The sequence below is a fragment of the Periplaneta americana genome, chromosome 6, assembly GCF_040183065.1.
Source record: "Periplaneta americana isolate PAMFEO1 chromosome 6, P.americana_PAMFEO1_priV1, whole genome shotgun sequence".
Taxonomy (NCBI): Eukaryota; Metazoa; Arthropoda; class Insecta; order Blattodea; family Blattidae; genus Periplaneta; species Periplaneta americana.
The window spans coordinates 116,621,708-116,645,319 of NC_091122.1; the positions used below are offsets into that span (position 1 = coordinate 116,621,708).

Here is a 23,612-nt window from a genome sequence, read left to right on the forward strand (position 1 = left end):
ACCTCCATTTATGCAATTACCTCTTTTCTATTTCTCCACTCCGAAATCCATCAATGAGATGGCAATTTCCAAGGTGAGGCAACTTAGAGCTCACTACCAATCCACCCCGAGACTTCTAGAAAGGAGATTATGTTTTTCTTTTAGATTTTTTAGTTGGTTATTTAACTATGCTGTATCAATTACTAGGTCATTTAGCATTGAGAAGATTGGTGATAGCGAGATGAGGCTGAGGATTCACCATATATTATCTGACATTCGCCTTATAATTGGGGAAAACCTCGGAAAAAAACCCAACCAGATAATCAGCCCAAGTGGGAATTGAACCCATGCCCAAGCACAAACCCAGATCGGCAGGCAAGCGCCTTAGTCGACTGAGCTATGCCGATGGCTTCTTTTAGATTAAGAAAAATTAATTTCTTCTTCTTATTTTATGTTAGATTTTACAGCCTATGTATGTCAAGACAGGAATCCCTCCATGTTTCAGCTTTCCTGCACCTCTCTCCCCTATACGAGTAGGTATACCATACCTATCCTTACTACATGTACATTCCATTGTGTTCTTTTAGATACTCAATCTACTATTGATTGTATTTCACACAACTCTCTTACGTTGATCCTTCACATGTCTCGTCTTCTTAACTGTCTTGAGAAAGACATTCATTTCAACTGTTTCAAGGTTTTGTTTTCATTTTGCATTATCAGCTCTTATATTTTATAAATTCTTACTTCGGTTTCTCTTAAATATTTAATTTCCCATATAGAATGGTTTAAGCACCCTGCATACTTTTTTTGCTTTAATCACCTATTCACTTCTTCTTTAAAAAATTAATTACTTGTAATCATTATACCTAAATAAAACTCAACTTGTCTCATGTATGATTTAGTTTCTTCAAGATATGTTTTGTACTAAGAATTGTGTAAGATTACGAATTGAGGGGGCTGTGATATAAGTTCCAGAAACCCTAGTTTGCTTAACAACAATACAACTTGCATAAAATAGTTTAATGCTTTAAGATGCAATAATAAATGCAAACAATCATATTTCACATAGTGAAATTAACAATATGTCTTTCAATAATCCTGAGCAGACGAACATATGGCATCATTTTGTACACACGCACGCACACACACACACAAAATTTAAATTTCTTTAATGTATACTATCATACAGTATCTTCTAAAATATACATAGCTTAAATACATTGAAAGTAGATAAAATTTACATAAAAATTAATGAATTAAATAATTGATTGAATAAATAAATAAATAAATAAATAAATAAATAGTCACTCTTGCATTGTAAATTATCTCAATAAATAATTTCTGAAATCTAACATGGGCATTCACGTTGGTACAGTCTCTTCTAAAATGTAGCTTGCATACATTGAAAGTAGATAAAACTTAACACAAAAATTAATTAATGAATTAAATAAATAGTCACTCTTGCATTGTAAATTAGCTCAATAACGAACTGCTGAAATCTAACAAGGGCATTCATGTTGGTTTTCATGGCACCATATTCTAATATTTTGGCATTTGCACCAATTCTAGGAATTCCAATGGTTACTTGTTCCACAGAGCATTTGCTATACAGGTTCTATAGGATTGGTCTGCTGGGGAAGGTACCTTGCTGCACTGATGATAAAGATAATTATGAATTATGGAGAAATGGTTGAATGACAGCAGGAGAAACAAGTACTCTAAGCAAACCTGTCCAGACAGTATGAAGGGAGAGAATGACAGGTTTTCAGCCCATCACAGATGAAATGGATTTGATAACCAGTAGTATTTTTAATATTTTGTGACATATTTTTCTATTCATAACAGACATTTTATAGTCTGTAGCTCTGTTATTCTATGCTAAATGGAATCTGAAAGCATTAAATGCTGGTTGAACGTGAGAAAGGGTGAACTGTTGCCATAGGATTGTCCAATGATTTCACAGAGATGAAACAAAGATTTCAGGGAGGTATATTAATGTGGATGAAATGTTGACAATTAAGTCAATTAAGTCATTTGACCTCTTGCACTCCAATATTTTTCAAAGATATCATGGTCAGCCACTGAAGCACAGATTTTGAGGTGTTCCGAATCCATTTCTTGGTTTGAGTGTGGCTGAAATGTGGGTTTACCACTTACAACCCTGAAAACAAAAAAATCGATAAGAACAGTAACACTACTCTTCTTCAATCATGAAAGAGTTTCAAGTCCAAATATCAACTAAGAAAATTATGTTTCCAGTTTGTGGGATGCAGGAAGAATTACTATTGATTTCCTGACACATGGTGCCACTATACCTGCTTCCTCTTAGTCTCTGTATACAATCCATATAGTTTAATTTTGTCTATCATCTGATATCTTCTCCTACGTCAAACTTTTTTCCCATTCAACATATCCTTCAGTAGGCAGTTTCTTCTCAGCCAATAACCCAGTCATTTCCTTTTTCTCTTCCTGATCAGTTTCAGCATTAACTTATTCTTTCTTCGTTGACGCTTTCCAACACAGCTTCATTTATTTTGTCTGTCCATTTCACATGCTCTGTTCTTCTCCACAGCCATATTTCAAATGCTTCTAGTCATTTCTCTTCACTTCTTTGTAATGTTCATGTTTCTGCCCCATATAATGCCACACTCCACACAAAGCACTTCACTAGTCTCTTTCTTAGTTCTTTATCGGGAGGTCTGCAGAAAATGCTTCGTTATAGTAACTGCAAGGTTCTAAAACAACTTCTAGAGATGTAGTTGATGAAATACGTCACAAGATCAGGGTGCTTGCTCAGGTAGCAGGATGTATGGCCCTGAAACTTGATAGAAACAAATTAGTATACAAACAAAACAAGGGGGAAAAAAAATTGCAGAATAATAATTTAACATTGTACTCACCACCTCTAAGCTATGAATGATTATGAGTATGACAATGATTGTAATGATATCTATGAATATGATGAATGATACAATGAATCTGTCAAATACGACATCAATGCTCTTTTGAAAATAAATTGTTTTGTTGGTGGGGCAAATATTTTTATTTTTTATTTTTTGTTTTGTTTCTTTTGTTTTCATATTTTGCTCCCACTTCTTTTATTGTTTGTACAAAACCTTCAGTGCTTTAATAGGTTAATATTTTCTTTTCTTTTTTCTCTTTTTTCTTTTGGTAAGTTGTTTACAAAAGTCTCATCTTTTCAATTTTCTTTTTTCTTTTTCTTTTTTCATTTCAACGTCATTATTTTTTCTCTTTTTGTTTTGATCTTTTCTCTCTTTTCATACTTAACCATTTTCCAAAGCACATTATTTGTAGTAATTCATATACAACAAATATTGACCCATTCATAAAGGAAACTAATCACAAATATGTTACAATAAAATCAAGTACAATACCTATGACATTATGAACACAGAGATCTCATTTATACTTGCATAGTAATTACGCACATATATACGTATCCCTACAGAAAATCAAATTTCTTTGTCTGCAGTTTACATCTCAGCCTTCACAATCACTTACAGGATCTATTGGAGTCACTCTTCAAGATAATGTAATTTTTCTTAAAAAAATAAAAGAAAAAAAAAATAAAACTACACTAGCAATGAGAACACTTCAACCTCCTGCAAACAGATTTTCCTCGCAGAAATTTTGTTTTCATTGGAAAATACATTTTCTTGAAAACAAACAAAACATCTAATATTTATAAAAGTTACAAAATGTATGTACACATATTTCAAATAAAATGTGAAGCAAGTCTGTTGAAATGTCCATGGATCATAGCTGCTATCGACGCCAACTCCTGTCCTCTCCATCCTCCTCCTCCTCTTCATCATCCTGCAGCAGCACATCTTCGCTGAGCTCTGCCACACCCAACTGCAACAATACACAAGTCTTCCTCTCAATCTGGACTGCACAAAGTAATAAGTTTAAGGCTTCATTTACAAAGATAGATGGATGGTTTTCAGTATCGAGCACTTAAAAATAACTCTCTGGTTCCTACTGACTGCTCTCTGCTTTCCCATTTCCAATCTATATTGGTGAATAGTGCTACATGTAGAATACCATGAACTAGTGATATTTTAAACTGACATATTCCCTAACCTCTTCTATCAAAGGCTTTCAGAAATGCTGCTGTGTTAAGAGTTGAGAACAGAATAACAGTCCATTTGTCTTTTTTGTTCACTTTAACATTTATATGAATATATAAAACTTTCTTAAAATTAAACGTTAAAAGTGTTAAAAAATAATATACATTGATGACAGATGGGCCTGTTTAATATTTTAACATTTGTTAGCACTTTTAACGTTCAATTTTAAGAAAGTTTTACATATTCATATAAGTGTTAAAGTGGTCAAGACATCTCATAATATAAAATTCAATCAAGAATGTCTCAAACAAGACGTAATACCCAAATATGTATACATAAACATAAAAAAACAACTCATCACAAAAAACAAAAGCTATAGCAGAGAAAATATACATACAAAACAATATTAAACATTTACATTACATGAAAAACAAACAACACAAATGCATACAATCTGTATTTACAGCTAACAAAAAGAGTATATCATTATACAATTAAAGGTAATAATTTTACATATGATTAAAGTAGTAACACAAATAATTCAAAATATAAAGAAACGACATAGAAACAAATTAGCAGCATTAACCAAAAAAAAAAAAAAAAAACACCAAATACTATACCACACATAAATTCCATCCTAGGATATTCAACAATATCAACGTAAAATTCAGTCAAAATGAAACAAAACTACTTGAAAATACAACCTACAACATAACAAGACACCAAAAACACAGCAAATGCAAATAATTATTAATGCAGGAACAGCAACCCAACACACACAAACACAACACCAAAAATATATATTATTCAAGATTTACTGAGGAACATAGATAAAATAAATAAACTTACAACCGATAAACATGAAATAAAACAATAAAGACATTAAGAGAGAAACAACGAGCACATAATTTAATATTTGTAAAAGCAGACAAGGGAAATTGCACCGTAACAATGAATGCATGAGACATGGACGACAAAATTAACACGTTTTTTTCAGGGTAATAATATCACAGAATTAAAAACGAACCCAATAACAAAATATCAAACCATAATAAAAAATGCAACAAATCGAAATACTCACATAATACCTAATAACAAAAAACAGCAAGAAATTAAACCTCATACACCAAAGCCAAATGCATTACCGAAAATTCACAAAGAAAAGATACCAATCAGACCACTAATAAATTAAAAAAATGCACCAGCATACAAATTAGCGAAATACATGGACAACATTATAAGAAATAATATAAAATTTAAGAACCCAACAACAATAATTAACACCACAGATATAGTTAACAAAAATCAAACGCATACATGTTCCACACAACACAACACTGGCATCGTTCGACATCACAAACTTATACAAAAACATACTAATAATAGAAACATTTAAAATACTTTGACAAATGTTTAACAAAAACAACGTACCACAGACTCTCATTGATGAAATTATACACATCACAGAAATCATCACAAAACAAAATTATTTCACATACAACAACAAATATTATGCACAGACTGATGGATTACCAATGGATTCACCCATATCAAGCATACTAGTTGACATGTTCATACATAATATAGAACAAACACACATACTAAATATGTTGTTGTTGTTTTCTAATGCCAGGCGTTTGACAATAAAGTCATTTGACCTCTTGCACTCCAATATTTTTCAAAGATATTATCATGACCAGCCACTGAAGCACAGATTTTGAGGTGTTCCGAATCCATTTCTTGGTTTGAGTTGCACAATGGGCAATTAGGGGACTGATATATTCCAATTCTATGCAGGTGTTTGGCCAAACAATCATGGCCTGTTGCCAATCTAAATGCAGCTACAGACGATTTTCGTGGTAAATCGGGAATTAACTGTGGATTTTGATGCAGAGAGTTCCATTTTTTCCCTTGGGATTGAGTTATCAAATTTTGTTTGTTGAAGTCTAAGTATGTAGATTTAGTAAATCTCTTCACAGAATAATATGTAGATTTAGTAACAGGTCTGTAAGTAGCAGTGCTGCCCTTCTTTGCTAAAGCATTAGCATTCTCGTTTCCCAGGATTCCACAATGGGATGGTATCCATTGGAATACAATTCTTTTATTGAGTGATATTAATTGAGAGAGCATTTTAGTTATTTCTGCTGTTTGAGATGAAGGTGTGTGTTTAGAGACGATTGATAGAATAGCTGTTTTGGAGTCTGACAATATAACTGCATTCCTAAATTTATTGATGTGGCATAGAAGATTCCTGAGACATTCACTTATTGCAATGATGTCACCATCAAAACTTGTTTTTCCATATCTATAAAGTGAGAAGAGACAGCACGTAACACCTGCCCCGGCACCTTGTTCTCTGGAGATCAAAGAACCGTTGGTGTATAAATGAAGCCAGTTTTGTGGAGGGTACCTAATATTAATTGTCTCTAAAGACAATTGTTTCAGCATTTCAGTGTTTACTTCTGATTTCAGTATTTCTTCTGTTAAATTTAGATTATATTCTATATTTAATAGAGTTAAAGGGTTTGGTTTAATTTGTAAGTTTTCTTTTAAATTCGGGATATTGATTTTCTGTTTTAATTCTTGAACAATGGATATGAAACTTTTTTGAGTTTTCAATCTACAGAGAGGACTGTATGAATGCCAATTGTTTCCTGGTAATCTGATAAGTTTTTCATATTGAATCAGTGCTTTTTCTTCTATTGTTATTTTGATGCTGTTAATATTAGTGAGGAATCTCATAGAATCTATTGGAGTTGTTTTGATTCCACCAGTAATGAGTCTGAGAGCTTGGTTTTGAACATATTCTATGTCGTTTATGAAAGGTGAAGTAATTAAAATTTCTCCGCAGTACAGTAGCATGCAAATTAATCCGAACACGACATATTTTTACATTTTCTGTCATTGTTGGCCTCACAGCTGCTCATACCGCTTTAATTGACATCTGTAGTACGTGTAATTCCATTGTTGAAGGTCTGTCGTTATTATTTTTTTTATAATATGTGACATTTTTCCTGTCGTTTTGTACTTATAAGCATTTCAGTTGTGTTGAAGACTTAATACTGCAATCCTGTGTACATTCTGTCGTCTTCACAAATGGATACAACTCCACGTAAACGGTCTAAAATTATAACATTAGCAGAGCATTCTTCTATGACACAAAGGCAAATTGCTGCAGAATGTCACATCGGTTTGGCTACTGTTAATTCGATCATAATTCGAGCCATCACACCCCAGAAAAAAGGAAACTGTGGCCAGAAAAGGAAGACTTCACCTGCAGATGATCGTTTAATTGTCAGGAAAAGTAAATTAAATCCTAGACTAACTGCTGCCGACTTAACCTGCGAGTTAATGGCTACCACTGGGGCGAATATTCACGTCACAACAGTGAGGCGTAGGCTTTTGGAAGCTGGACGAAGGGCTCGTAAGCCTATTAAGAAGCAACTGCTAACCCCTGTTATGTGCAAAAAACGCTTAATGTGGGCAAAATTATATCAACACTGGACAGTGAATGACTGGAAGAATGTACTTTTTTCCGATGAGTCTCATTTCGAGGTCCACGGCCACCATGTTTCTTACGTACGGAAAGGATCCGAAAAAGTAACAGCAGCTCATCTCCAACAAGCACTGAAATACCCCCCTAAAGTAATGTTTTGGGGTTGTTTTACACATGAAGAGCCTGGAGCATTAATACCTATCAAGGGAATGATGAATTCTGACAAATATATTCACTTATTGGAAACCAGAATCGTACCCCAGCTGCAAAAATCATTTCCGGATGGCAGTAGTGTATTCCAACAAGACCTGGCACCATGCCATACGTCTCGAAAAACTACAGAATTCTTCAACAAGAAGAATATTCAGGTACTCCCCTGGCCAGGCAACTCACCCGACATCAACCCCATTGAGAACTTGTGGTCAATTTGCAAAAGAAGAATACAAAAAATGGATTGTTCTACAAAGGAGAAGATGATTTCTGCCCTCATTGGTGTATGGTTTCGCGATGAAGAAATGAAGAATATTTGTGGGAAATTAGTGGAATCCATGCCAAATCGTCTCAGAGCTGTTATTAGGAACAAGGGAGGCTACATAGATTACTGAGGTATGTCTTAGATCTTTTTTTTTATCCCGTTTGAGTGTTTTTGCATAAGTAATTACGTTGTTCGGATTAATTTGCACGCTACTGTATGTCAGCACTGGCTGTATAAACATTTTGTATGTAGTGTTCAAAGTATTCCTAGAGCATCCCCATTTCTTTCCTGCTAGTCTTTTTAGAAGTCTACTAAATATTGACAATAACAAACACACAGACAAAATAATGTACTGGCATCGATACGTAGACGACATAACAGTCCTATATAATGGCAATAGAAGACAAAAATAGAAAACCTATATCAACAACTAAAAAAACACATTCCAATTTAAAGTGTAAATACAAATAGAACATAATAAAACTATAAATTTCTTACACATCACAATAACCAAAACAAACAAGACGAATTAAAAATATACAAGCAATTCACTATAATCACAACACACATACACAATTCATCAAACCATCCCATATAACAAACATGCAGCTTTCCGTACAATGACACACAGATTAATTAATATACCAATGAACAATGACAACCATACTGAAGAACTAAATACAATAAATTATATAGCACAAGGCAATGGATGCAACTGTAATATAAGACACGTTAATAAAAAAGGCAAAACAAAAACATAACAAACGAATACAAACAACACACGAGAATAAATGCATTACATTAACATATCACAATATCAATACACACAAAATTGCAGCTACATTCAAAAAACTAAAATACAAGAAATCATATAAAACAAATAATATAATACTGAAATATCTAAATAACCACAACAAACAAATAAATACAATTCAACTGGGGTTTATAAATTAAAATGCAATAGCTGTCCAGATTTCTATATAGGACAGACTGAAAGATCATTTCAAATAAGAGACAATGAGCACATTAAAGCAATAACTAAACCATACATCACAAAAAATTATGTAGAACACATTACTAACAACAATCACGACTACAATAACATAGAAACAGATATGAAAATACTACACATCACACCATAAAAGTCCACAATTAAACATATTAGACCAATACCAAATATACAAGCACACAATAACATGCCCACAATATATACTTAATATACAAATATAATTCAATACACATACATTATTTGATCTCATAATACACGACATAGGTACAAACAACCCCCCACCACCATAAGAGCAGCACATCCCCACCCCTGACAGCAACTGCCGGAAATCAAGATGAGATGGAGCTGCAGTAGTTCGAAAAACACTGATGATGACACCACACCGGTGTTGAAACAGGCCCATCTGTCATTAAGGTATATTACCTTTTTTTAATATTTTTAACATTTACTTTTAAGAAAGTTTTATATAGAACAATGGTAGGTCTGCATATAGAATTTTGACTTTATTCATCTTATTAATGAACAAACACATATTTGTATGGACTAAAGGGCTAACAGTTTTACTTAAACTGATGGAAACTACACTTAACATTTTTTCCGAATAAAAACCCAAGTTAGCCAGGATTAACTTGCTTTTGGGTTCAGAGACAGACTACAACACACAAGCCTATAAATCTCTTGTATCTAGAGAACAGTGAAATTTGTGATACACAATAAGGAAAATTGTTTTCATTTTGCCAATTTTTTGCAACATTTATTTATACTTCTTTCCATAACCCCCAAAAAGCAATTTTAAATACGCAAAATAAAGCGAAAATTAACAATTAATTTCAGCAACATCTTGTTTTATTCACGTAATTTGAACAATGTATTTTTAAGTAACATTTTAATTCCAGTTTCACCCCCTCCCTTGATAGCACATTTCCTTCCGCCATTCTGTTAACAAATGAATGTAGCTGTGTATTAAAATATAAATTGTAAAATCTAAAATTGATGCTGAAAATGATGCATATACCACTCTTATTGTACTTACTGTCTTAAGTCAGGATTATAAAACTTGCATGAACAATTTTAAATCTTATAATTTTAAAATGAATTTTCCTTGAAAATGAAAACACTTTCACGAGACTATTTATACTTCAGATCTTGCATTCAGAAGCAAATACAGCAGCCACAGAAACACAGAAATCGATGATTATGATAAATTTGTCTACTTTCGATATGAATGAAGCTGAATGAAGTGTATGCCTGTGGTCTTTTTTTTATTTTAGTAGATTATTTTACGATGCTTTATCAACATCAGTGGTTATTTAGCGTCTGAATGAAATGGTGATAATGCCGGTGAAATAAGTTCGGGCTCCAGCACCGAAAGTTACCCATCATTTGCTCATATTAGGTTGAGGGAAAACCCTGGAAAAACCTCAACCAGGTAACTTGCCCCGACTGGGAATTGAACCCGGGCCACCTGGTTTCGCAGCCAGACGTGCTAACCGTTACTCCACAGGTGTGGACGCCTGTGGTCTATTTCTAATACGCTTACAAGAATGTTGTTGACCATCAAAGTGAGATCATCATCATATTGTGCATAATTCCAGGATTGGATCTGCTGTGCACTCACCTCCTCTTCTTCATCTATAAGGCCCTCATCCACTTCCTCAAGGAGCTCCTCTCCTCCCTCTGGTGCTCCACCCACCATTATCACCGAGCGATGACCCAGACCATGACGGAGATGAACTGTTGACATCAGATTGTGGCCTCCTCTGTAAACATAAAAGTTTATTATGTAAAGAAATTACCACCATTTCTTTTAGTTTAGTGTATGAATGGTAACAAAGCAGTCACTAAGGCAGGACTGCTATATTTAAGAAATAAAAATACACACCGTATCAAAAATAATAAAAAAAAGTAAAATCCATGGCACTACAGCCCTGAAGGGCCAAGACCAACCAGCCGACTGCTGGCCTCACGCCCACATGCCGAAGCAGAGGTAGACGAACATCCAACCAGAATGGAGGTATCGTGTGGTTAGCACAATGATCCCCCCCCCCCCCAGCCATTATAGCTGGTTTGCAAAACGCGATTTTCGCTACCTATCGTAACTCCCCAAGTGCATCACGATGCTCAGTGGGCACCAGTCCCATACACTGGCCAAAATTTCATGAAAAAATTTCTCCCCCCATGAGGACTCGAACCAGCACGCATTCCAAACGTGAGTCCTAGGCAGGATGCCTTAGACCGCCGTATAATAATTATTTTTAAAAAAAGGTAGAATGCTATATGTGTAGCAAATGATCATATATTTATAAGTAATCTCTTTTACTTACAAACAAATTTCAGTAGTTTCAAACATAAAGGGGTAGAAAAAATTAAATATAATATTAAAAATTAGTAACATAAAATATGATTGAAATATTACATAGGATTGGTTGATTGGTTTGAACATACAACACATGGAAACTAGACACTGGGCTCTTCTCAAAGGGACTCAGTTTAACCTAAACTGATAATCATTTACAATTTATGTGCTTCATACATACATATAGGTAAGTATTTCAAAATACAGACGTCAGTGGACCAGCAAAATTATCAAATGACATGTCTCTACTTATCTCTATCAGAGGTTTCTATATTCACTATCATGTTGGAGTCTTTTATCTCGGGTTGAAAACCAAATAATAACAGGCCTGAATATACATACAATTTTGCCTTTTATTAATGAACAGAGATATCTTTTATGTGCAATAATTCTACTGTATGGGTCTAAAAATCTTCATTTCTCATATGATGGAAGCTGCATTAATAATTAAAACATCATCAGCCTTAGTCAGGTTTGCATCTGCAATATACGGGTCCAAAAGGAACCAACAGACATCGAGAACGCCATTGTTTCATACATTAATGTTCATCAATTATACATACAATGGTGCAACTACTTAAAGACAATTAAGGCAATGCCTATCCAAAAGAAATTCACATAATTAAAAATTATAAATACTGCAATAAATTTCTCCACCATAATTGGCATGATTGAGAAAATCAGCTGATTGTACTAAGTTCTTTGGTCAGCAACTGCTAGATGAAAACACATCTCAATAGCACATGTGCTCAAACCAGGCGTGGCTCGTCATTAGGTTCACTGAACCCCGTCTCTTGATGCTATTCTTTCTTTTCATAATTGATACTTTTAAGGGTAACAGCAGAAATGAAATCACTGGACATTCAGCTTCATTTGGTTAGAACATAAGCGAACTACAGCCAGTAAAGTTGGGTGGAATATTGTAGCGAGTGGTATCTTAGGGTTCATTCTCAGAAGTGAACCAGCAAGAGCTGCTAACACAGCCTGTGGCAGTGGACAAATGTGAAGAAGTAAAGGAAAAGTGTATTTAAAAAAAAACACTGTAGTCGCCACCAAAAATCGTGGCTCCAATACAGTCTTTCTCTATCGTAAACACTACCCTTCTCTGTCATTCACACTTCTCTCTCCAAAGCTACCTACGGAACAGGTTTCTCTTTTGTTGACACTTCAGAGGGGATAGCAGTGAGGAAGGATTTTCCCATGAATTTGTAAGAAAATGTGCAGTCTTTAACATAGCAGTTACAAGGTTTTGTTCCCACTGCATGGACATATTGGAGATCTGTATACTAGCGATACCGATATTAATGGAAATACGTTTTATAGAAGAACGTATGTTTCTAATAAGGATGGAAGATTCGAATCACAGAGCCAGTTCAGCGAGTTATAGTGTCTGAATATTAGGTTAGATTTACAGTGAAAGTGAGTGCACAGAGCACAGAAATGTAAGTAGTGTTATGTGTGCAGTGTTTTGCAGAGGAAGTGCAGGAACTACAGAGCATTTTGTAAGTTTTAGTGACTAATGAGTACAATTACTGTGTATTGATTAGAGAATGTAAAGGGGATGCTAAAAATATTAGTAGTGAAGATTGTTATATGACTTGTTTTGTTTATATTCCTATTCTGTATTTCTTTAGTTTTTGTCTTGTCTTTCTTCATACATCGTTATTTTTTCCTGTAACTATCACTGAGTAAAAATCCATTTGCAGTTAATAAATATTAATTCATTCATTCATTCACTATTATGAAATATTTTTACATTAAAATAATTTATTTTTAAAAGTAAAAAAGTGGACTCACATCTGAAATGCAGTATAGTAACAGAAAAGTGTGGAATGTATAACAATCTTATACTGAGACCCTTTTTTTTTTATTTTAGTAGGTTATTTTACGATGCTTTATCAACAGCTTAGGTTATTTAGCGTCTGAATGAGATGGTGATAATGCCGGTGAAATGAGTCCGGGATCCAACACCGAAAGTTACCCAGCATTTGCTCATATTGGGTTGAGGGAAAATCCTGGAAAAAATCTCAACCAGGTAACTTGCCCTGACTGGGAATTGAACCCGGGCCACCTGGTTTCGCGGCTAGACGCGCTAACTGTTACTCCACAGGTGTGGACCAAGACCCTGTACTGGTGATTAGTTGATGTACTATAGTTAGAGGGAAAATTTGGTTGGTTAACTTTCTAGCCTCCAGATGCTGTCAGTTAAGAACTTCCTGAAGAAAATTTGTAAGACAGAATATTTCACCCACTGTAATAGAATGACAGGCAAGGATAATGACTAACAGAGTTAAACTGAGAACTGTCAGTATATTTCGCCTGGAGTCCTTTAAATCATGATGGACCTTTCAGCTTTCTTTTTGTCTTGAAGAGAACCATGATAAGAATTTTTTTCATCCTTAAAAATCCATAATTCAGACTAAAGATTCACTGTGTTTAAAAATATTAAAATATTGCAATGAAACTCTTCGAAGTCTTATCATTAATATATTTCTTTCAATTATAATTCAATTTCAATAAAATAAACTTCAATAAATATTAAGAACAAAAATTCACAAATAATTCATTTCGAAATGTTATTTAGAGCATAAATAGAAACTTTTATTCTAGCACAAGCAATTCAAGTGATATTTTTCCAGAAAGAAGCTTACAATGAAATCAAAATCAAATGAAAATTTAAGGGTAGGAGATGGGTGAGGAATGTGAGACTGAATATCTGGCGACAGAATAAGCCTGCTATGAAAACGCAAACAAAAGGTTGATTATTAGGAAGTTACACACATTTCACAGTTCAGTAAATGCCACATATAATTCCTGGCTGCCCCAGTATATAAATGCACACAAATGCTCTCAAAAGCTGTGATAATGACAACATTTACAATATAAAGAATTGTACAGCTAGAAAGGTGAAGCCATCTAGTTCATGACACACTTACCTGACTCCCCTAGAAACTACTGGACTGCTACACCAAGTAATGGACAGTAAACGATCTTGAAAATTACGACCTTTCACCATTGCCACCTCTGCCTCTTTGCGGGTCTTGTAGTTTAGGATGATGGAAGGAGTGGATTCATCAACAATGTAGTCCACAATTTCGCCAAATTGCTGCAACATCATGTTGTGTATAACACTGATGCAGTTTTCAGACAAGAAAAGCAGACATACAAAAAATACAGCTCATAATTTTTTTATTTCCTGAGGTTTTGACTAATGTTTTACATCTTCTTATAATTTGAAACAAAGTTTATGAGCCTAATAAATTGACATACGCTATGAATTTGCTTTACTCATACAACACAGGATGATTCAAAACAAATGGAGGACTGAAAACTCAATAACTAGCTTATGTATCAATATCTAGCATGAATAGTACTATTCAGGTAACTATTATAGTTCCTACACAAATTGATTTTGACATGTTCGTAAATAACCCAGATTTAATTTTTATTTATCTCGAGGACTTGTCTTCTATCTCCAGACTCAGATATACTATGCAGTGGTCTCAAAAGAACCAAAGAGAGGAAGTAGTTCGTGTATCTTTGTGTGACATGCCAAGTGTATTACATGTACAATTGTACAAGTTACCATTATGGTGGTTATCAAAAGATGCTGCACTTAAATTTGTTTTGTCTTCTTTAATTTTGTGATTGGACATAATATACATAGTTTCCCACATCACAGATAAGTATCCAGAAACATCTGATATCAGACACAGACATGTATGAGGGCATGGTTAAATATATACAAAGTAAAAATACTACTCTATAGTGCATGAACTTCATAACCCTGCTCATTATGCTATTACAGTTATGTTTCAGTTTCAATCAGTAACAGTTCTGCGAAGACAATTTTTTCCCCACATTTACCTCCCCTATGCCACTATATGCTCAACACTCAAAGTATGATTTACATATGCTGTACCTAAAAGATTGGTTACGTTTGAATTGTGCTTCTCTTGCTCCCCTCCCTTCAGCTATGCGAGTCTGTTTGGGATCATGTCAGTCCTTTTAAATGATTCAGCCTTGAAATCACTGCACTACAGTTGACTGGTTTATGTGACCACCATAATGTTTTCTACTTTACTTCTTGCCATGTCTGTCAGAGTTCTCTGTGGTCTCACAAGACGTCTTGTTGAGATCTATAATTTCTAATTAGACACTGGCTTGCAAAGGTATTTGAGTGTGAAGCAGCTATCTTGGTGGGATAAGAAAAAGCTGGTCAATGCTTCTTTCAGAGGCCTATCAAGAGTAAGTTCTTCTACATATATATATATATATATATATATATATATATATATTAGAGAACGAAGCAGCTATCTTGGTGGGATAAGAAAAAGCTGGTCAATGCTTCTTTCAGAGGCCTATCAAGAGTAAGTTCTTCTACATACATATATATATATATATATATATATATATATATACACGAGGCCTGTCTAAAAAGTATCCGACCTTTAGCCAGAAAAAATATTTCAAATACCTGACGGGGTTGGGACCCTAATCCCCTTCAAAGTAGGCCCCTTGTGCTTGCATACACTTAGCCCACCGATCCTTCCACTGCCGGAAACACCTCTGGAAGTCTTCTTTTGGAATGGTGTTCAGTTCCGTCGTCGCGTTCCGCATTATCTCTTCTCTATTCTCAAAACGGGATCCTTTCAGTGGTGTCTTCAATTTTGGAAACAACCAGAAGTCGCAAGGAGCCAGGTCTGGAGAGTAGGGAGGTTGGCGAACGGTTGTAATTCCATGTTTGGCCAAGAAAGTGTGGATCAATTGGGATGAATGTGCGGGGGCGTTGTCGTGATGCAAGTGCCAGTTGTTCGCCGTCCACATGTCTGGTCTTTTGCGCCGAACTGCATCACGGAGTCGCCGGAGAACATCGTGATAGTACTCCTTTGTCACCGTTTGTCCTTCCGGTGCGTATTCGTGATGCACAATTCCACGGACATCAAAGAAAACAGTCAGCATCACCTTGATTTTGCTTCGCACCTGCCGCGCTTTCTTCGACCTTGGAGACTCGGGATGCTTCCATTGCGACGACTGCCTTTTTTTTCTGGGTCGTACCTGTACACCCATGACTCATCTCCAGTTATCACGGTGTTCAGAAACCCAGGATCAATGTTGGCGGTGTCCAGAAGGTCCTGTGCAACGTCACGACGGAGATCTTTTTGTTCCGGGGACAACAACTTGGGCACGAATTTCGCAGCCACTCGGTTCATGTTCAAATCATCACGCAAAATTGCATGTGCAGAATCTTTACTCACTCCAACCTCTTCGGCAATCTCCAACACGGTCAAACGACGATCTGCCATCACCAAATTTCGCACCCTCTCAACAACAGCTGCACTCCGAGCAGTTTGGGGCCTGCCACAACGCTGCTCACTCTCCGCTGATGTGCGGCCATCTTTGAATCGGTTGAACCACTCCTTAATTTGTGTTACACCCATCGCATCTTCCCCAAACACTTGCTGAATCTTACGAATTGTTTGACTTTGAGAATCACCAAGCTTTTGACAAAATTTGATGCAGTATCTTTGCTCAATTCGTTCAGTCATCTTGCGAGAAAACTAAATCCGACAAACACTTAGAACAGCACCTTACTTGGCGACCACCAGCCAGTGACTGGCTCAAGCGAATGCGGTGAAAAAATTCAAGCATGCGCATTACGGTTCCTCCTTCCACCATGCACAGTGGCGCCGCCTTAGAATCACTACTTTGCGCGGGAAAATTTAAGGTCGGATACTTTTTAGACAGGCCTCGTATATATATTAGAGAACTGCAAGCTACGAAGAAGGGGTGGGGTGGGGTGGAGGAGTGGTCAGTGAAACAGGTAGAGATCGGTGCTGATAACGACCTGTTTGACTAGGAAAAAAAATGACTAGTGAATAGCATTTTTAGAGTAATGAGTGACCAATGTTAGTGAACTAATAAAAGATCACGAAAAGAGTAGTAGGAACTGTCTAGTGGTACTGAATAAGATTAATATCAAGGCATCAGAGTAACGAAAGTGTGAATATTAGGAATTATTGATGGTGCAAATAAGTTGTTATAGTAAATAACAAACTAAATAACGAATTGGCTGTAGAATTGAACTAGTATAAACAGTAAGGTATATGTGAACTAGTGAATAAAATAATGAATAGCAAAAGAAAGGTAGGATAAGTATTATATACAGTATATATATCATAGACTGAGCAGCGAGAGGGGAGATAGCTAGTGGGATTAGGATAGTTTTAATAAAGTATACTGCAAGAAGTATTATTTGTAATAATTATTAATGGTGGTTCTGTATATGTGAAAATGTGAGGTTCACAATTACATGTAAGTGGCTGACTATGACAATATCTTTGAAAAATATTGGAGTGCAAGAAGTCAAATGACTTTATTGTCAAACGCCTGGCATTAGAAAACAATATGTAAGAAATGCTATGACGAAATATATATCATATCATAAGAACAGAACATTCCATTTATCCTTTGGAATTAACTCTAAATGGAGGAGATATATCCTATGAAAATTTTATGTCTTCCCATAAATGAAGAAATTCACTTCCATCTACTTTGCAACTACAATATCTAACATCACATGCAAACATCTCATGTATTATTCGTATATATATTGTTATGCAATCACATATCAAACACTCACCGCAAAATGCGCCAGAACTTCAGTCTTCTCGTCTTCTTCATACCCAGATACCAAGACTTTGGTTGGTCGGTGATCTACACAAACATGTGTAAAAGTTCGTCCCCTGTAAATGATAAGTTTGCATCATTAACTTAATGGACAAGAAGTGTAAGAAAATTTGAATCTTGTACAGTGCTCTCATTTTATGAGGAAATGAGATTACAGTGGAACCCTAGCATACACTTTCCTGCATGTCGTACTTGCACCGGCTTATACACATGTGTACAATTCCAGAAGCAACTAACTGTTGGGATGTTTTGTAGAACTGGCTTCCCACGCTGCGGTTGGGAGAGCAGGAGTCAGCCGGCAGTGAAATGATGTGAAGTTTCCTCGTAAAATGAAAGCACTGTATATCACTATGATCTAAGCACTAATATAAAAAATTCATTTGCACACACATAGTTTGCTATTCGTTCTTTACATAAGTAAATAATTGTTTACATAGCTTCTTGAGTGTTCTAACCTTAGTGGTACCAATAAAATGTAATTATTTCTTGAAGTCTGTGTGTGAGCTTAAGAGAAAACAACATGAGCATGGCAACAAAAATAGTAACTGACTGACATTAACCAAGTATACTCGTATAAACTTTCTGTAGTTTTTAGAGGTCATTAGTTTTTGATGACATTCATAAATTATATAGTACGATTATCAAGAGAACAACTCTGGCTATTCTCTACATTGCAGCCAACAGACACCAGCCAGTGCCAAAGTAAGTGTCAGAAACTTTATACTGTCTGTCTTTATGACTTGTATGAATTAGGATAAACTGTATACAATATTATAAGGGCTATTCAGATTTCAACCCCTATTCAAGTGTAATGCATGATGTACTGTATGTACAATAGCAAGTTCACATACGTGCAGAATCATCACATGTGTTGTCTCTCCACATGCGATGCAATCAGCTGCAGCTGTCTTTTGTTAGTACTCACTGTCATACAAATGTGTGAATCTGTATTCTGTAATTCAATGCTAACTGTGAAATTCACTGTTTAAAATTCAAATGGGTCAACAAAGGTGCACAATGAATGAGATCAAGGTCAGCAATCCTGGGTAACAAACTTGTTTGAAGTGTTAATAAAGAAAGTCCGCGAAAGACATTGCTTCACAGTTCCAGAGTTTTTGTGTGAATGTCCATAAAATTCCAAACACAAGTTTCGTGAATGATAAATGCCGAAAATGCTTAATGATGTGAATAAAATGCAAAGATTCTCTTGCAATGTTGTAGTGAAAGATGAGGATGAATTTAATGATCACATTGTACGAGTTCATCATAGACATTATAAGTTTCGTGCACAATGACTGCCAATAAAAACTTGCAAATGTGAAGAAAAAAAAATGTAATGACTCTCTTGCAATGTTACAGTGAAGATGGGAATGAATTTCATGACCACAACATTACATGTGATGAAACATGGGTCCAATTTGTGAACATCGAAACCAAAGAGCATGCACAGTCACCAAACCAAACCTAAAAGTTCAACAAATGTTGACTGCCAGAAAGGCAATGGCAACCATTTTCTGAGCTATACAGGAAGTACTTTTAATTGAATTCATGGAACCAGGAATCACAATAATGGCAGAATCACCAAGAAAATTGCGTAGTGCCACCCACAACGAAAGGTGAGGTATACTGACTGCTCTCTTCAATGATAAAATGCAGTCAGTCACATATCTTGCACCAGAAGGCAAAAGGAAGTAAGTGCCAAAACATGGATTTTCAGTTTATGTTTGATTCATATAAAGCAGTTATGTCAATATCAGCTTGCCATCACCCGCCATGTAAACAGTCGAGCTCATTGGTATCTATATCCTTCCCCTCTTTTGCTCCAAGAGGGGTGCCACAGAGTGAATAAGTACATCAGTAGTACGAAACATATGACTGCTTGCTTTAACCCTGCATTACTCAGGTGGGGTGTGGTAAACCCCGGTGCGTATATTTCAACGAAAATCTAAGAGATGGAGCTAGTGTGTACTCTGTGCATCTGTATACTTTTCAATCACATCCAGAAGAGTTCACTTAAGAAATTGTTTAAGTGAACTAAGAATAGTATATTTAATTGCGTTTATCTGATTTCTGAAACTTTCGGAAAAATATATTAGTTATTTAAAATGGGGTTTGTGAAACCCCACCTGAGCAATGGTGAGAATATTTATAACATGAGTAACGCAGGGTTAAAGTACCTACTGAAAACAACACAATGACGAGTGATAGTGAGACCCTATAGTGTTTTATATATTTATGTATTATAACAGTTTGATTATTTTATTTTAAAATTTATAATTTATTTTGTTGGAGTGACAGGAAAAATTAACTCTTTTTTACATTTATAGGTTAACTCTAGGGAAAAGATGTTTGGGTCAGCCCTTAAAAAAGATGGAAGGAGACCGTAATAGGCCATTAGGCCTACTACTTGAATAGCTGATGATAATGATGAGGTTAACTTACAGGAAGCTGATCCATTTTGTTGATTTTACGATTAAATTACGTTAGGGATATCAGTGTATTATGAAAACTATTAATTAGCATTCAAATCACACTACTAGTTCTAGAATCAGCAGTAGCTGTTATTCAATCTTATCACGAAGACTGATTATTCAAGCTTTCAAATGGCAGTCACAATGTATAATGTGTAAAATACACATTATCTGTAAGAAATGTGATGTACAGCGACATTACTATGTATATAATAATTATATTTTATTCCCATTAATACAAGAAAGTCGCAGAAGATGACAGGATGAAAATGATTCATGATTATAAAAAAACATTTGAAATTATAAGCAGTCCAAAATTTTACTAGAATATTGAAAACAACTAGAAGTTATAACACCGTGTTTTTACTGTAATTGTTTATTTCTTTAAATTCCATCTCACTGGTAAGTTTGCAGCAGAAGTAATGTCAATATTTGGGAGAATTTACAGGTTTGAAGAGTTTATTTTACAAATAAATCTCAACAAAACTACGTGAAGACCACGTTTAAGAGATTCTCACATAGTTTCCAGCAAGACTGACATTGAAAGAATTATTTCTAGAGAACATCACAAATATTTAGAATGTTAAAATGTTATGTTTTATTTAACGACGCTCGCAACTGCAGAGGTTATATCAGTGTCGCCGGATGTGCCAGAATTTTGTCCCGCAGGAGTTCTTTTATATGCCAGTAAATCTACTGACATGAGACTGTCGCATTTAAGCACACTTAAATGCCATCGACCTGGCCTGGGATCGAACCCACAACCTTGGGCATAGAAGGCCAGCGCTATACCAACTAGCCAACCAGGTCGACCAAATATTTAGAAGACTGAAACTTTCACAAATAAGGACAAATCCAGATATATATATATATATATATATATATATATATATATATATATATATATATATATATCTGTGTGTATGTGTGTGTGTGTGTGTGTGTGTAAAAACAAAAGAGATTTTAATTATTTTAGTTTTATTTTGAAAAATTTATCAATATATAAAATTTTTGAAAAGGTGTCAAAATAAAGCTTATGCGCATTTATTCATGAATGAGTAGTGTCATTCACAATATAGTACAGGTCCACACCTGTGGAGTAACGGTCAGCGCGTCTGGCCGCGAAACCAGGTGGCCCGGGTTCGAATTCTGGTCGGGGCAAGTTATCTGGTTGAGGTTTTTTCCGGGATTTTCCCTCAACCCAATACAAGCAAATGCTGGGTAACTTTCAGTGCTGGACCCTGGACTCATTTCACCGGCATTATCACCTTCATTTCATTCAGACGCTAAATAACCTCAGATGTTGATACAGCGTTGTAAAATAACCCAATTATATATATATATATATATATATATATATATATATATATATATATATATATATATATTACAGTAGAATTCCTCGTATCCGGCAACTGTGGGACAAAGTCAGTGCCGGATCGGATAATTGGAAAATATGTTTATAGGTTATGTAAAGACACACTGTACTGCACAAACATTTTTTCCATGTTGAAATTTAGTAATCTTCATATAGATATTTAAAAATAAAGTTTTGAAATACGTACAATATTTATCTTTAGTACTGAATATGGTAAGGTACATTAATCAGTTCATAATTATACTAATACATAATTGCGTAAAAAATAATAAAACTTTTCATAACCTTATGACTAGAGACGAGAATTTCATGCACTATGAAACTATGAAACATGCATGATCAAGTGAAAAATACACTAAAATATGCATTTCAATTTTTGTTTCAAATTTTTTATTTCACTTCACTTCACTTTTTTTTTTTTTTTTTTGCACAGTTAACAAGTAACAACATTTCTAAATTGATTTCTGTGAGGTTTCTGCGCTTAACAATCAAGATGTTTCTGTAGACAGAGAATGACCTCTCTACATCGCAAGAAGTTATGGGTGCAAACGTGAATGAACCTTTTTGTGTTATTTAGTTTTTTTCTTTCTTTTCCTTCTTCACTCCTGATTCCTGAAGCTAAAATAAGGGGCAAAGAAATCGAGAAACTGAGGTGTCCACTCAAAACCTTTAAAATATGCATTTAAAATGAATAAAATGTATATTATATGCACGATTAAGCTAAAAATTGTTTAAATATGCATTATGCATATTTGGAACCATAAAGTAATGAAATGGGTAAGTACTAAATATGAGCTATGTCCTATGTTCCTATAAAAACATGCATTTTCATGGAATTCTCATCTCTCATTTTAAAGAGGGGTCATGTGAGTCACGTGACGTGAAGAGCAGTGTAGCCAACATCGCAAATATGAAGACGAAGTAACACTCGATGATTTGAGTGTAGGAATATTTTGCTTATGTTTCGTGGAATCCATTGTGCAACAGCAGCACTTAGTGGTAATAGCCATGATACTATGTATCACTCGAATGAAATTTTTGCACGTGTAGGAACAGAGAATTTCACATTTTTCTATTTAGACTCATCCAACACCCCTTTGAAACTGGAAAGTTCAAGTGATAAATTTAAAGATATCGTCTCTGCGCATTGTTTGCAAGGTCCGAGTGACAGCTTACCGATGCTAGAGTAGACGCAAGAAGAACTTGCCACGGTAATTTGCGCGAACTTTTGGAAACGTTTGGGTGCACTCAACCTCGCTTTGATTCGATTGGCAAACTGTCGACAGTTCTCAGTCATCTGCTGGCTTGATGTTTCGAGTGAGATTTATCACAGCGCATGTAATGTAACCTAACCTTGTTGCAGAGTAACTAATAACATAACTGTTGAAAACACAGAAACACGAATTTTTTTACATATAAAATCACTGAATGAAATGACAAAGATGTTATAAGAAATATGTAATCGTGTAATAGTTGATATTTGGCATTGTAATAAAACACTAATACTGTGTGATTTTATTAAAATGTTCCGATAACTAGGGTACTATGGTCAGTTTATTTTAATCTGTATATACTCCTTATGTTACGAGCGGAGCCTGTTTCGTTTTTAATAAATTTATGAACGTTATAAATAATTCCCTAGTTTGACTGTGTAACATTTTATT

At 35.0% G+C, this 23,612-nt stretch overlaps 1 protein-coding gene across 3 annotated transcripts in view; it reads right to left on the bottom strand.

The window, feature by feature from the left end:
* Positions 1 to 2,998: 2,998 nt before the first annotated feature.
* swm (Zinc finger protein swm) overlaps positions 2,999 to 23,612 on the bottom strand; it is a 101,083-nt gene continuing 80,469 nt past the window's right edge. For all 3 annotated transcript variants that reach the window (XM_069828791.1, XM_069828790.1, XM_069828789.1), the window contains 4 exons: positions 18,053 to 18,155; positions 14,346 to 14,515; positions 10,672 to 10,813; positions 2,999 to 3,858 (listed from right to left, as the gene is read on the bottom strand). In XM_069828791.1, coding sequence (XP_069684892.1) covers positions 3,769 to 3,858; positions 10,672 to 10,813; positions 14,346 to 14,515; positions 18,053 to 18,155 — 505 coding nt within the window. In that variant the 3' untranslated portion in view covers positions 2,999 to 3,768. The remainder of the gene's footprint in view (positions 3,859 to 10,671; positions 10,814 to 14,345; positions 14,516 to 18,052; positions 18,156 to 23,612) is intronic.